Source organism: Herpailurus yagouaroundi, unplaced genomic scaffold, assembly GCF_014898765.1.
Source record: "Herpailurus yagouaroundi ecotype Mexico unplaced genomic scaffold, PumYag 142, whole genome shotgun sequence".
Lineage (NCBI taxonomy): Eukaryota > Metazoa > Chordata > Mammalia > Carnivora > Felidae > Herpailurus > Herpailurus yagouaroundi.
In genome coordinates, this window is record NW_024412397.1 from 897,929 (window position 1) to 912,704 (window position 14,776).

General features: G+C 51.5%; 1 protein-coding gene across 8 annotated transcripts in view; it reads right to left on the bottom strand.

Moving 5' to 3' along the window:
* ATP9B (ATPase phospholipid transporting 9B (putative)) overlaps positions 1 to 14,776 on the bottom strand; it is a 259,429-nt gene that overhangs the window by 108,246 nt on the left and 136,407 nt on the right. For 7 of the 8 annotated variants that reach the window (XM_040478534.1, XM_040478532.1, XM_040478531.1 and 4 more), the window contains one exon: positions 11,512 to 11,588. The exons of the other annotated variant lie outside the window; for it this stretch is intronic. In XM_040478534.1, coding sequence (XP_040334468.1) covers positions 11,512 to 11,588 — 77 coding nt within the window. The remainder of the gene's footprint in view (positions 1 to 11,511; positions 11,589 to 14,776) is intronic. 8 annotated transcript variants of the gene reach the window in all.

The window sequence follows — 14,776 nt, forward strand, 5'->3', positions numbered from 1 at the left end:
CTCCCCCCGCCCCTTCCGTCCAACGTATCGAGTCAGCATCAAAACAGAGACGGAACACTCACAACCTGGCACGTTACACGTCCTTAAAACGATTCGGAACGTGCATCAAATGAAACTGTGCGATGACACAGACACTTTAAGATGTGCAAGAACCCGTTTACTTATTGACTGGTGTTAATTAGCAACCCTAAATATCGTTGCAATCGTTACGGTTCTTCATGCAGACAGCCAAGCTTTAAGGACAGATCGCGAGTAAGAATTCGGGACTAATTAAGGAACGTGAGGGAACTTTTCAATCTGATATTCTTCCAGAATCCAGAGTGCACTCTTTGGTAACCTGACCTGACTGCCAACGAGGCTGAGAGCGCGCTCTCCCGGAGTCAAGCTGCTGCAGAGCCATCTGCATTTATCTGAAGGACAGAACCGATGCATCATCTGAGCCCGAAATTACAACCTGGAAGTAGTCATTTTTCTTTATATTGTTTGGAATTAAAAACATATTAAAAGGGTCCATTATGAAAATTCTGTTTTCTGTGTTGTGGGTTTCAGACCATGTCTGTGTCTTAAGGCTATGAATTGTAATAAAAACACAAATTATTGACTTTAACTTAGGAAAACTGTCGCTCGCATGACTAAATACCCAACCCAAACACAATAAATCCCTCTCTAAATCGTGTCACATGCAGCCCGCTCGTCCCCACAGGTTAATGGACTTTATGTAGCAATGTGACCTTCGTCTCCTTCTCTGCTTCTCAACGGCACGCGGTTTGTGTCCCGCAGCCACGCGGCCCAGCCGCAAGCACTCCCGCACCAACAGCCAGGTCAACGGGAATCCTCTCTGTGGCTTGAAGACCTAACTTTGGGCTCCAGGCCTAGTTTCCCGAATCTGTTCATTAACTCTGAAGTCACTTAATTTGGAATATTAAAAAACAAAAACAAAAAAACAAAACTATCCTTAATGTCAACACAGCAACTCCTACCTCAAATAAGTCATTACTTATCGAGGGTTTACTATTTGTAAAATACAGGGGAAGAGAAGACAAACGTATCCACGCCGCATTCCCTCTTTCGACTGTAATCTCTTTCAGGACACCGTTATCACTTCGAATCCCAAGCAGTAACAGAGGCAAAAGGCGATTCGCATTCAGTCCGGTTTACTGGATTCTGGAGTGGCAGACGGAGAAAGGGGAGGGACGTGGTTTCGGCAGCGTCTCTGCCCAGGGTCCGGGGACCGCTGTTCGGCAGGAGCAGGGGTGGGGGTCGGGGTCCACATGAACAATCAGGCCTCGCGCCCGTGCCTGCCCAGGGCTTTCCGTGGATAGAGGGAGGCCCCACAGCAAGAACACCTGTTAGGCGGACACTGGAGACTGGGACCACGGAGATGCCAAAACTAAAAACCCTGCTCACCAGAGAAACGTTGCAGTCGGTCTCAAAGAGTAAGCACTTCCTCTTACATCGATCAAAGACAAGTACTATCCTGTACTCACCTACAGGCTCTCGGGATGATGCTCTAAGTGTTTACTACATCTTCTATCGGTTCTCTCAACAACTGACTCATCTATTTGCTCCATCAGGATGCACTGAACATGTAACACGCTATACGCTTGGGCTGAGGTCTAGAAAACGAATAAGCAATGGCTTTAGCCCCCAAGAAATGAAATAAAAGTGAAAAAAAAAACATTGGAGAATAATTCATGTGTCCCCGCCCTTTCGAAACACAACACACATGAATGTGCCTGAGCAGAGTGGCCCAGTCCCTCACGAGGGCACAGGCCCAGGTGGGGGCTGGGGCCAAGCCCACGGAGGAAGGACACAGGCAAGGATGGGCTGGCCCAGATATGCTGGAGTTCAACAGGAGGAAAGGGGTGCAGCCGGCAAGTGTGGGCACTGGTCGCGTAAGTAAATGCATCGAGGTAGCCACAACCACATTCTCACTCTCAGGGAAAGGAGTTCCGACACGGAAGGAGAAAACTAGAAGAAACCCTATGGACCTGAACCGAAGCAGGAAGTGTGTCTGAACTCAGGGTAATCAATATACGTACATAAAAACAGGCTTCGTGGTGTGTGGATGTGCCCACATCTGTCCATCTCTCCAGCCATCCACCCATCTTCCTGTCCATGCGTCCGTCCGTCTCCTTACTCTGCCCGATGCCTGGGCCTGGGTACGGTGCATCTCGACAGCCACGAGCACACCCAGCTCCGGACCCTGACTTCCAACTACCATTCTCTGCTGACTGCACCCAGGACGGGGCAAAGAAGCTACAAGATGAATCCGGAACGTCTCTTTGCGGCAGAGAGCACAAACAGTGTATGTCAAATGACAGCTTTACGGTAACGGGGCAGACACGGGGCTGAAGGCGCTCGGGTATACGCGCCACTCAAGGACAGAACAGATAATGATCCCGGAACGGGCACGAAAGACAGAGTCGGGTACGAAGGGCAGGGTCTGGGGCCCAGCGCCATCAGGGCCGTGCACTCACCTGCAGCCGCTCCCCTGCCCGGGCACCTGCCACAGCGCTTCTGCTACCCAGCTGGGCAGCCCCGCTCTCTATCACACGTGTGCACACGCCCCCCACAAATGCTCCACAGAACCTTCGAGAGAGCCACCTCTATACACTCTTTCTCGCTCCCAGTGTAAACCGTCCAACATCTATTGCATCTGAGGAGCTCGGAGGGCAGGAAGCAACATGACACAGACAAGGACACAAGCGTAGTTACCCCAGGTGACACGGGTGTTCCCCCGTTTGCTGAGCACGAACCCCGTGCCGGGGACACACAGACCCGCAGACCCGCACAGTCCCTGTGGGCAGAAGCTCGCGGACTAGAGGAACCGGCAGACAGACAACGGGTCACGTCTGTCCTAAGGCTCAGGATCGGCGCAGGTGGTTCTGAGTCTGCGCCGGGACCAGGCCCTCACGGTCCCGAGGTCAGTGGACGGGTCGCTGACGACACGGGAAGTGCCCGACAGGCTCTCCCAGGACGCCGCCTCGAACCATGACTTACCGCCACCAAACAGTAAGAATCTCAACTAACACGCCCTAAATATTCGCCCCGGGAAGGCTCCGCTCACTGTGGGGAGAGACTAATTAACCCGCAACTTGTATGTTTTGGGCTCGCTTAAAACTTTTCCTGTTGCCTCTTGGAGGCACCACAAGGACATACGCTGGCTCACCAGTTTCAATCCATACCGGAGGTAAGAAGGGAACGTCTGATGTGTAATTTATCCCCCACAAGTTTCTGTGTCCTGTGTTCAAATGACAAGAGTTGAAAATGTCATTCGGACTGAAGGCCTCAAAAAAGTTTTCATTTTGATGGTCTTACACAGTTTAAAAACAAGCCTTTCAGAGACGTCTGGTGTGATCACAGTGGGAAAGCTCTCACACTCACTCACACACGATATATTTTAAAGTTTTACAAAAGGTAATTATTAGCTGACACTGCTAATTACAGAGGAGAAACGAAGCCATTTAATTTCATGTTAAATTTATCATACACATGTTTTAGTTAACGCGGTTTTAAAAAAAGAAACTTTGGTACAGTTGCTACTCTAACGTCAACAACTCAAATTTTTAAAAAACAGTAGCATCCAAATACATTTTCAGATGCATGAAAAGACAATTAAGTTGAAACCAGATGTTTTAAGATTTGCTTCTGAGGAGTATTTTTAAAAAAATTATCACTTAGAAAAAATTAACTATGGAGGGAGAAGAAATGAACAGCTCCTTCGGAAAGCTGTGCAATCGCTCAGAAAGTGTGGCAGGAGCTGTGCCAGAGGCTCGAAACCGCGAGGGTGGCCAGCACAGGACAGGGGTCCCCACGTGGGGCTGGCACAGGATGGGGGCAGGGGGGGTATCCCCGCACAGAACTGGCGGGGCGGGGGGGGGGGGTTGTGTTCCCACGTGGGGCCAGCAGAGCACCGGGAGGGGGGTGTTCCCACACGGGGCCGGCTGTCTGGGAGGGCCTCGGTCGCTGGCAGCGAGCTGGAGGCGCCCCACGCAAGGGGCCAGCCCCGAGGACAAGCATGTCACAGGACCTGCCGAGTGCTGGCCGGTTGGTGCCCCCCCACCCCCCGGCCCCAGATGGGCTTCTCGCTCTGACGAGCCAGGTGGGGCCGAGGACCCTGCACAGTCGGCCTTCCCAGGGCACAGAGAGGAAACCAAACGACCTTCCCTCCTAGCTGAGCCGGCTGGGACTCCCCGCCCAGGAAAGTCTGCTTCTGGCCACGCTCCACGCACGTGACCTGTTCCCGACCCAGGATGGCCACGCCGACACCCCACTGCGCGCATGGTGACACAGCCCTCCTGGGAAGAAGACACCACTTCTTGGAGCAACGGGGACATCGCGCTGCCCCCCAGCACCCCACCTTCCTCCAGTTCGACGACAGCCCTGTACTCTCGGGCCTGCCCCTCACCGGCCCCTCAGAGCCCCTCAGGATGGCCCGGGGGAAGGGCTCCGTTTTGCAAGCTCACACAAAGTGAGATGGAGACGGCGTGATATACAAGGCTCCACACCTTCCAGAAGCTTCTATCCATTTTTATGGCCTCGGAATAAGGTTTCCAGGTTTCAAAAAACAAAAACAATCATGAAAACGCTTACTTGCTTCTTGAATGAATTCTACTTCTTTGTTAAGATTTTGATTACGAAGAATTTAACCAATACGGCTTGGAAATGACAAAATACAGTCAAGTATTTTCACTGAACACACAACAAATGAGAGGAAGCCCTCCTCGTTGAGAACTCCGTGTCCAACTAAGTTTCTTTAGTGAGACCAAGTACATATTTTATTTTAAATGATAAATAGGCTTGTGTTCCTACTTAGAACACCTGCTTTATAATCAGATTCATATTTAAGAGGAACTTAGGGACTAAATCCAGGTTTTCTGGTGTAGATATTTGCTGCATACTCTGATAGAGCATTATGTCCCAGATGTTATCATTAGGACTGCTTTCGAAGCATTTAGCATTTTGCCTCTTTATTGCTTTCCTGAAATTATAAGTTTATTTACATTCACACTGCTGATGAAGAAACACAACTTTTAATTGTGAGCAGCTGTAATATTAACGTGTGCAGTCACACAAGTGTGGCGAACGCGGTGTAGCGCACTGCCCGAGCGCCGAGAGCCACCCGGGGTCCCGTCTGCACGCCGCTGAGCTACTGGTTCCTCTAGTTAATCTTTTCCCGAGGAGGCTTTCAAACACCACGGCTTGTTAATGTTAATAACAGCTATCCAAAACAGCATTCCCGGAGCTCGACGGAGATCCACCACGATGCCGTGCTCGACAACACGCAGCGCCTTCGTGAGGCACGTGATCGCATTGCTGGCACGTATTTAAACCCAAAGATGTTTTATTCCTCAAGAGGGCAACTATGAAGCAAATTAAGGGGTGCACTGATTGCACACAGCCATGAGAAAAGAGAAAAATAAGTTATTCTATCGTAACGTCTTAATGTAGGTCAAAGCAACTTTTAAAATATTAATAAACTGTCCTTTTTGAAGTAAGAAAAGTGTTCTGCAGAACAGCCTTGGTATCGCACCCTGCAAAGTGCAGCCTGGCCGGTCCTGTTTTGTTCTGTTCTCTGCAAACACCCGACAACAATGCAGAGAAGAGGCTCTAATTCACATAATGGCACATATCACCTGTCTGTCTGTCAGTGAGCCGTCGGAGAGCACCTTTTTATTAGAAACGCGAAGCAATATGCCCGAGGGACTACAATAACTGCTTGAAGCAATCTGTATTATCGCCTCATCCTGGACGCTTTTGCTCTGAGCAACTTATTATTATGAATGGCATGAAAATGGCAACCTGTCACAATTGATTTTTCTTAACCTCCTGGAAGAATTTTTCTGTCTTAAATGTAATCAAGTATCATCTTATTAAATATGTCTCAAGCTAGGTTTTCTAGAACAGTCCATTACTCAAGTTGCATTCCTTGTAATTTAAACTTTCACCAAATATTATTAAAGTACTTAGTAATCAAAACTTTTGATTTGTTCAAAGTTTTAAGATAAAAATTTCAACCTGAGGGGCGCCTGGGTGGCTCAGTCGGTTGAGCATCTGACTTCGGCTCAGGTCGTGATCTCACGGTTCATGAGTTTGAGCCCTGCCTCAGATCGGTGCTGACAGCCTGGAAACCTGGAGCCTGCTTCCGATCCTGTGTCTCCCTCTCTCTCTGCCCCTCCCCCAATCACACTCTGTCTCTCTCTCAAAAATAAGTAAACATAAAAAAACCATTTCAGACTGAGTAGACCCCACCTCCCTGCTCTGCCCCTGCCGTCAGTGAGCGCGGGAGAGGAAGCGTGCTAACCCTGAAAAGGAGCCAGGAGAACTTCTCTCTACCTCAGATGTTTCCTCCATCTGACAATCTGGTAGGATTTATTGTCAATCCCCATGTCTGGATAAAACGTGCTACGTTTTCTTGAAAAGTATTCTGGTAAACCCTCGTAATATTCATAAAGCTGTATGTTTTGATTACATAAAATTATCAACTTAGATTTCAAGGATCACTTCAAAAGGATTCATTAAAGTGGGCCACTTGTCAGCAAGTGGGTTTGGTTGTAGCTTAACTTGCCTACAAATTCTCTTTCCCGTCACGACCACTAAGGAAAAGGCGGCCTGTGTCACGGCCCCCAGACGAGGCTGCGTCTCCCTGCTTCTGACTCAGGAGATCTAGGAGATCCCCGGGGCGGCCTCAGTGCAGGCACAGGGGACGCCCAAGTCTCCAACCCTGCGCCGCTCAGCTGGGCCACGAAAGAAGGCTGTGTGGACACAGAGGGGTCACAGAGTAAGACAGGTGGCCGAGGCAGCAGCTAGAGAAGCTGCCTGAATTTCTGTTTCTCAAAACGCATACTCGGGACAGAGTGGTAGCCTCTGGGACCCCAGGAGAAGCGCAGGGAGGGCTCCCCTTCCTTTTCTGCTAGAGCTTTTCTTTTCAAGAAGCAGCTAGAGAGGAAAGAACAGACACAACGAAGACAAAAAGAAGTGGCCCGCTTAAGGCTTGGAACAGGAGACGGGTAGAAGGACAAGGTTAACAACAGGTTTTACGAAGCAGCTCGTCACGGTGGTTACACAGCCGGCGTCCCTACACGTGGCTCCAGGAGCACAGATGCCGGGGAACAGGCCCGTCTGACCTCCGTGGGGAAGTCACACTCACGTCCAAGGAGCCAGCGGGACACTGCGGGGTGCGGGGCAGGGCCCCGGGCCGTGGGGACGAAGGGTTGTGACGTCGAGGATCGCAGCTTGCGGCACGCTGGCCACCCGTCCGCCTCGTTGGGAGGCCGCTGTCAGCCCTGTACCCCCCGACCCTCCCGCCCACGATCTGGCACTTCAGAGCGGCCACCAGGGCTCCTGACCGTAGGCCTGAGAAGGCCACACCCTCCTTACTGGTTCTGTCACTAACCTGACTCCCGGCAGGGGGCTCCTTACCGTCGCTCTGGAGTTGACGAGCCCTCACCGTCAGGCGCGGGTTCTCCGGGGCTTCCCGTCGCATCCCGCGTCCCGCTCTCCACCGTCTCCGTTGTGGTGACTGCTCGCTTTGGCCTTCCCTCCACCAGCACGGCGTTCATGCAGGGCTTTCCACCCGGGAAGCTGGAAGCAGCTCCACAAGCGAGCACGCGCCTGTCTCCGCTCGCTCGTGAGGGCTGCGGGCAAGCGCATCCCCGAGCGAGAGGGGAACCGCGCCCCTCCGAACCCAGGAAGCCGAGAGAACCTTCTCTCCACACTGGAGTCACTGCCCCTGACAACCGTCGGCCCACACGCTGCATTTTCTCCTGCGTCAACCGAGCGCCGCTCTCCTTCCATGGAAGGCACCGGTAGCTCTGCATTTTCTCACCGCAGAGAAACGCAATGGATGACATCCTGGCCCCGTGCCCCGGCCCGAGCGTCTGGCCCCACGTCTGCAGGACTCTCCCGGCAGGGCACGCGCTAGTCCCTTTCCGTGGCTCTCGGACGCCCCCCGCCGCTTCCACCCTGCCCTCCTGGCACCCCTCCTCCGTCAGCCCTTCCCCGCCCGCACTGTGCGGGGTCTCAGGAGGCTCGTCTGGTCTGGTCTGCCCTGTGCGCACGAGGCCCGGACACTCTCATCCGCAGCCACGCCGGGGCAGCCAGCGGTACCAGGCCATCGAGACGCCCGCTTCCCCCCGAGAAGAGGGCACGTACCCTCCTGGGGCCACCCCTCCCCGGAGGAAGCCGCGGGAGTCAGCAGGTAACCCGCCGTGGCCGGGGCCTCCACCCCGGTGCCACGGAAGCCCGTGTCCAGGAGGCTCCCCGAGGGGCCGGAAGGACCGCCGGCTGTCGTGTCGGTCACGCGCCCTGAGGAGAAAGGTCTCGGTCGCAGGAGGCCGCCGTGGCTTCAGGGCGGTCCGAGTGGCGGCACGACGTAGAGACGGGGCTCACAAGACGCGCTTCCAGCTGCGGCGACTCTGCCGTCACGAGTGGCACGGTCAAGTTCCGCCGACCGCCGCGTGGGCCGGCGCCCCGCACGCTCGCTGCGCCCGGGGTGGCCCCGGGACTGACGATGACGAGCAGTGTGCCTCCCTAGAGAGGGACACTCGGGTACACGATCCGACTTGCCTCTGAAGGGGCTCCTTGTTTCCAGTAGCCGTCTCAGATGTCCAGGAACACGGGGACGTTCCCCACACAGTGTCTTACAGCGAACGACACTTTCTGTCCTCCTTTCTTCAGGCATCTGAGTGTCACCGAACCCGTTCCTCCAGCATGGGTCAGTGCTTCCCCTGGAGAAACTACAGCTGCTCCTCTTTGCCCACTGTAGCACGCTTATAACGTCTCGTGAAGTTTTCTCTTATAAACCTGGCACTTAACGCTTCGAAAGACTTAATAACATACGCAAACGTAGAGATTTTCTTCTTCTTACGCCTTGATTTACAGAAGCGTTTTCGCAGCACATGGGAGCTCTGTGACCCTCAGCGCCCTCACGGAGAAGCGAGCCCCACGCTGACAGGCGCAGCCTTCCGCACGGCGATGTCCCTGCTCTAAAACCAGATGACACCGTTCCCTCTGAGGGCTGTGCGGACTCATGACGTCACGTCCACAGCGCCTGCCGCGTGTCGGCTCTGCACCTCGGCCTCGGCTATCACGGTTACGCGGATTTCCACCGGAAGGGGAGCCCTGAAGGCTGACTTAAGCACCAGAAAGGCGCCAGCCGACGACAGCACGTTTGCTCCACACGTGAGGCTGACAAGTGGCAGGGCGGCGTTTTGAGACCCATTCTGCAAAACGCCAAAGCCACCCTTCGTTTTATAGATACTCTGCATTAACACCAAGGAAACTTAGAAGGCTATTTTTTTAAGAAGGAGGGAGTGGGGAGGAAGAGGAGGGAGGAGGAGGTGGAGGAGGGGGGAGGAGGAGGAGGGACGGCAGCAGCGGCAGAAGGCTGTGCACACGGGCACTCAGGGGTCCCCGGGCGGCCTGGCGTGGCGGCGTCGGGGAGAGCGCCCCACGGCTGCTTGCACAGTGAGCATCTCGGGACTGACGGCGAGGGCTGGGCTGAAGAAGCACGGCACTCGTTCACAGCGCACGCTTCACTCGACAGGAAGACAGTAATGTCGGGGGACGTTTACTTAGCAAGACACAGAATCAAGCCACTTGCCCAGGGCCACAGAGCTGGTTGGTGGCAGCACCGACTCCGACCAGTAAACCCTGGGCCAGCTCCTCACCGCAGGCAGCAACGGGAAAGGTCGCCGGACTGCCCCTGCGTCAACACCCACGGAAAAGAGCACGTGAGCCAGAACCACAGGCGCGTGGACAGCGAGCTGCGCACGGGGACGGTGGGAGGGGACAGAATGTAAGCCGCGCCAGAGAACAGGGTGCCCGGAGACAGGAGTCACGTCAAATGACAGGACAACTTCTAAGATTTTAAAACTTAATATTTGAAATTGAATTTGCCCTCAATATTCATCCTAAAAGCAAAACGATTGAGGAAGAAAACACACGCTACGACCCACACACGCATTATTAGAACATTCTAGTCTTGCTTACTGAAGAAAAAAGATCACCGTGCTTCCCAGGAAACATAGGCATGTATGCATGCGATTCCGTCGATAGTTTAATAGTTTATTCTCAAATAAACTCAACTCTACTGAGGAATTAAGGACTCTGATTTCTTCAAATTAGTGCAAAGCTGTAACATAATCGACAAGCATAATTCTCCCGGTTATCACAACCAGAATTTACACTAAAATGCTAGCAGTACGACATTTCTCTTTCGCTTTAGCCGATGTGTCACACACAGAGCCCTCTGGGAGTCCTGACAGACCCAGTGTTCGTCAAGCTCACCAGGGTGACTCGTGTGACCCTGGTGGAGTCCAGGGCCCTCCAGACCTGAAGCCGTCAGTGCCGCTCTGCTGCACGGCAGACGGGGAGACATTCGGAGGGTCACGGATGCCTTCCTAACGTTGGCAGGGTTAACTGCTTTACTTTATCGATTTACATTTATTTCTTTATTTTGAGAGGGAGAATCCCAAGCAGGCTCCACGCTGTCAGCACAGAGCCCCACGCAGGGCTCGAGCCCACAAACTGTGAGGATCATGACCTGGGCCGAAATCAAGAGTCTGATGCTCAACTGACTGAGCCCCACCCAGGTGCTCCAGAAGGGTTAACTATTTTTTTTAAAACAGCATTCAGCTAAAAAAAGAAAGAAGAAAAGAAGAAACACATCTTATCCTTTAAAATATCTCCTCAAAGAATTATTTCACTTCCTGTTGCTTTGTACTAAAAATTCCAACGAAAGTTAACTTTTTCTATTACTCACAAAGCAAGGTATGAATCCACGAAGAGTGTTTTTTTTTTGTTCTTAGACACACCTCCAATTATATTTCAAATAAAAATGAGTAAAATGCACAGTTAGCATGAACTTCTCATAAAGCAGGCATCAGCACATACAACATGTATTATCCAAATAACAGCTAACAATTCAAACTTTTCATTACAATCTAACTTACACACACATGCTGACTACATAAATAATAATTTTAGGAATATAACAAATACAATCAATTTAGAAATATAATCAAGCAGTCTTTAAAACTAAAATCTGATTTTCAATATGCTTCTTATGCGATGAAAGTAACTTAAATAAAACAAGTTTAACCATGCCATACTATCAAATTAAATACTGTAACATGTTAATATAGATTCTTTTATTTTAAAAATGAACCATCGAGACAAAAAATTAAAACAAATTATAAAATAAATAAATTGAAGAGACCCACAATTAACCATCAAATTACAGGCAAATTTTATGTCCAACAGAGAAAACTTAAGAGACATAAACGCCTCTGATTAAGCAAGAAAAGACACTGTCGGAAGCTGTTCAGTTTGAGCATGCTGTGACACAAGTACAGACAGTTCACATCTAGAATCACCACCATCTCTGGAAGTGTGTTTTTATGGGACATATTAAGCCCAAGCAAACCAGCTCTTCAGAAGCGCAGCACTTTCTTACTGAAAGGGAAAATCAAGTCATTAAAGCAGCCGCTCCTTAATCTAGCCTACCTTATTTTTTGGATTGGATGTGTTCATTACACTTCGAGTCTCTTTTCCCGTATAAATGACAACACCTATTACAGTACCTGCAAAAACACGAGAGCGGTCCTTACCGAGAGGCCTCAGAGTGAGCACAGAGAACACTTTCTAATCAACGGTCTTGATGGAAAATATTATTCGCTACTTAATTTTATATAAACTTATCCAACAGCATATTTGACTGGGCTAGTTCAGGAAAGTCTAGTCTCAACTTCAAAACAAACTCCATTCAACATACAACTCAAACGAATCTTCAAGCAACGCCTACGCACACTAGAAAATGTACGACTATGCTTTTTGCCGTCAAGGGAAAGGGTGGCCCCTCATCCGTTCCCGTCTGCCGGTGCCGGAGGTACGTGAGGAGAGGCTGCGTCCCGGGACCCGCGCCCCCGGACGGCACCGGCTGAGCCACCTTCCCCGCACGAGGGGCTCGGGCAGGACCGCGAGTCGGAGCCTCTGCTGACGCTCCAGCACAGATACAATTAAAGCAGTGAGAGACAATTACGCACAAATTATTTGATTTTGAACGCGGATATCGTTAGTCTTTTTCATTCACGTCCCCTGGAGGTGTGGTTTCCTAAGCGCACGCGATCATTTTGCGGCCTGTCAAGCGTGAGGCAGAAGAATGAAGAAACACCCCTGGAACAGCCCCGAAAGGCTCAGAGGCACTCGCCTCCGCAACGTCAAACGAAAGCCCTTTCAAGTCTGTTTCTAAACTGCAGCCGGGCATCATTTACATTCCCGGTTTTCTGGTCTTCGTACGTTCTGGTGGTGAGAAGCGATTAAGGTGAGGGGACGGTCACGTCCGCAGCTGCCGGGCAGGACTCACGGAGACGACGGTGATACAAAAACTCTGTGACGTCACGCTACTGTAACGTGTGAAATGTCGCGAGTCATTAGGACCCACGGAGCGCACGTGATCTTAGCCCCTGGGTGCACGCGAACAGAAAGCTGCAAGTTACTCGCGCGACCCTGCGACCGGTCTCCTCCACAGAGCGCTCAGGGAGGCGGGAGATGGCACAGGACCTCAGCGGTCGTATCTGCAGAGGTTACACATTTTTATTTGAAAATAAGCATCCCCCCGCCCCCGCTCCCGCTTTTAACTGTGTGCCATCCGGAAAGCTGTGAGGCTCGAATTTACCGTGTCCCGAAAACAGTGACCCCCGTGCAGCATGAAGGCTGGCCCAAACTGCACACAGGCTACCTTCCCGCGGTATTACCCAGACACGCTTCGGACAGCAGCCCCGTACGCAGCGCGTGGGGACACAGCACATACACAGTGCGACCGGACCGGAAGGGACTTTCAAAACCAACACATCAGACGTTCTTTAGTCAGTGAACCAAAGGCTCAATCTAACCAGATCAGGATTTTCTCCCTTTTTTGCCCATCAAGTTTAACTTAACCAAAATATGAAAGTGTCTAATATCACAGGGCACCTGGGTGGCTCAGTCAGTTAAGTGTCCGACTTCAGCTCAAGTCATGCTCTCACATTTGGTGGGTTCAAGTCCCGGGTCGGGCTCTGTGCTGACAGATCAGAGCCTGGAACCAGCTTCGGATTCTTTGTCTCCCTTTCTCTCTACCCCTTCCCTGCTCGTGTTCTGTCTCTGTCTCTCTCAAAAATAAACATTAAAAAAAAATTTTTTTTAAGGAAAAAATTTAAAAAATGAAAGTGTCTACCGTTAAATAAGCTAATGTTAAAAAAGCAAAACAAAAAAACAAGACAAACTACAAAATTATTTTTAATATTAGCAGAACAAACAAGTCTCAGGACAAAAAAATTAATCAGGCTACAAAACCTGTCCTAAAATCCAGACAAATTATTAGCAATGTTGACTCTAGGCTGGCATCACAGTTAAAAGCATCAAAATATGAGAAATAGTGAAAGCTAACAACGAACAATTCACTCAGATTTACATAGATACCATACAGGATCGGACACACACAGGCATCGTACACAATCAGATACACACAGCCCTCGCACAGAATCGGGAGTCTGCGGGCCACATCCCCCACACGTGGTGAGTATTTAACAGAGTCCTCGTGTAATCTTACTTGCATAATCTACTCAAGTCTGGCGAAGGCTCTCGTGTGTGTTACCTCATTTCATGCTCAACAGAAATGAGTCCTCCGTGCGGAGTGCATTTTCTTCTGAGCCTGTCATGCGCTCTGACTGCTAACGTTACTCAAATCAGCACGAAGTATTTGGAAGACCCTCCACTCTCATTGACAAATGGCACCTAGTTACGGACCGGTATGGGTTAAGAGGTCACATATGCCCTGTATACGTGGCAACAGTGTGCGTGTGGGGAAGGGGATATCATGAGACCAGGGAGGGGACACAACAGAGCACAGGCATCAGAAAGTCTGACAAGGATCCCATGTCGTAGAGACAGACGGACCCAGAGAGCCATTGTGCACTATCAGTCAGGAACCTGCCGGGTCAGTGTGAAAACCACCTTCCCGGCACCCGTCTCCACAAACCCCCAAGCACTGGCTGCCCATCCCCTACAGCGATTCCGCGTGCCCAGGATGGTGGGGACGGCGAAGACTCCGGCCAGCGGCCGAGGGTGCTGGGGACCCAGGTGCCAGACCCCACCCGGATGCACACGGAGAGACCGAGGCCAGGGACGTGGCTGCTGCTGTGCCCCGCACCAGGTCTGGGCTCCACCAGCTGTGCACACAGTCGGGGGGGTGGGGATCGGATGGGCCGGAAGGGAGGGCAGAGTTGCCTCCCCCACCTCCTAGCTGCCAAGACCGCCCGCCCCATGACACGCAAGGTTTGAGAAGCAGCAACTCCCAGCCCTCGCTGGGAGCGATGAACTGTGTGCTGGCGTGTCCCTGCGGTCCCCCCTGCTGTAGCAGTGCTTCACCACCACGCTGTCGTGTGCACCCACACCAGAGCTCTCCGGGTCGGGTCCCTCCAGTGGACCCTAGGGGACAGCTTCTCCTGCCACCCCAGTTCTAATCCACCAACCTCTCTGCAGCAGGAGCCTCACAAACCATGCATGCTAAAGGGACAGGTTTGATTTTCAAATTTCTAATCTGTCAGGAGGACTAGTTTTAGAAATCGCCGTGCCCAAAATTACCAAGAGAAATGAAACAACCAAAAACCAAAAACAATATATATGTCCAAATTCTTTTGACACTGAATTACTTCATATCCAAAGGGGTCACCCTGGACCACCGTGTGCACACACACCCATCAGCCCTGTCCCCGGGGGGGGGGGGGGGGGG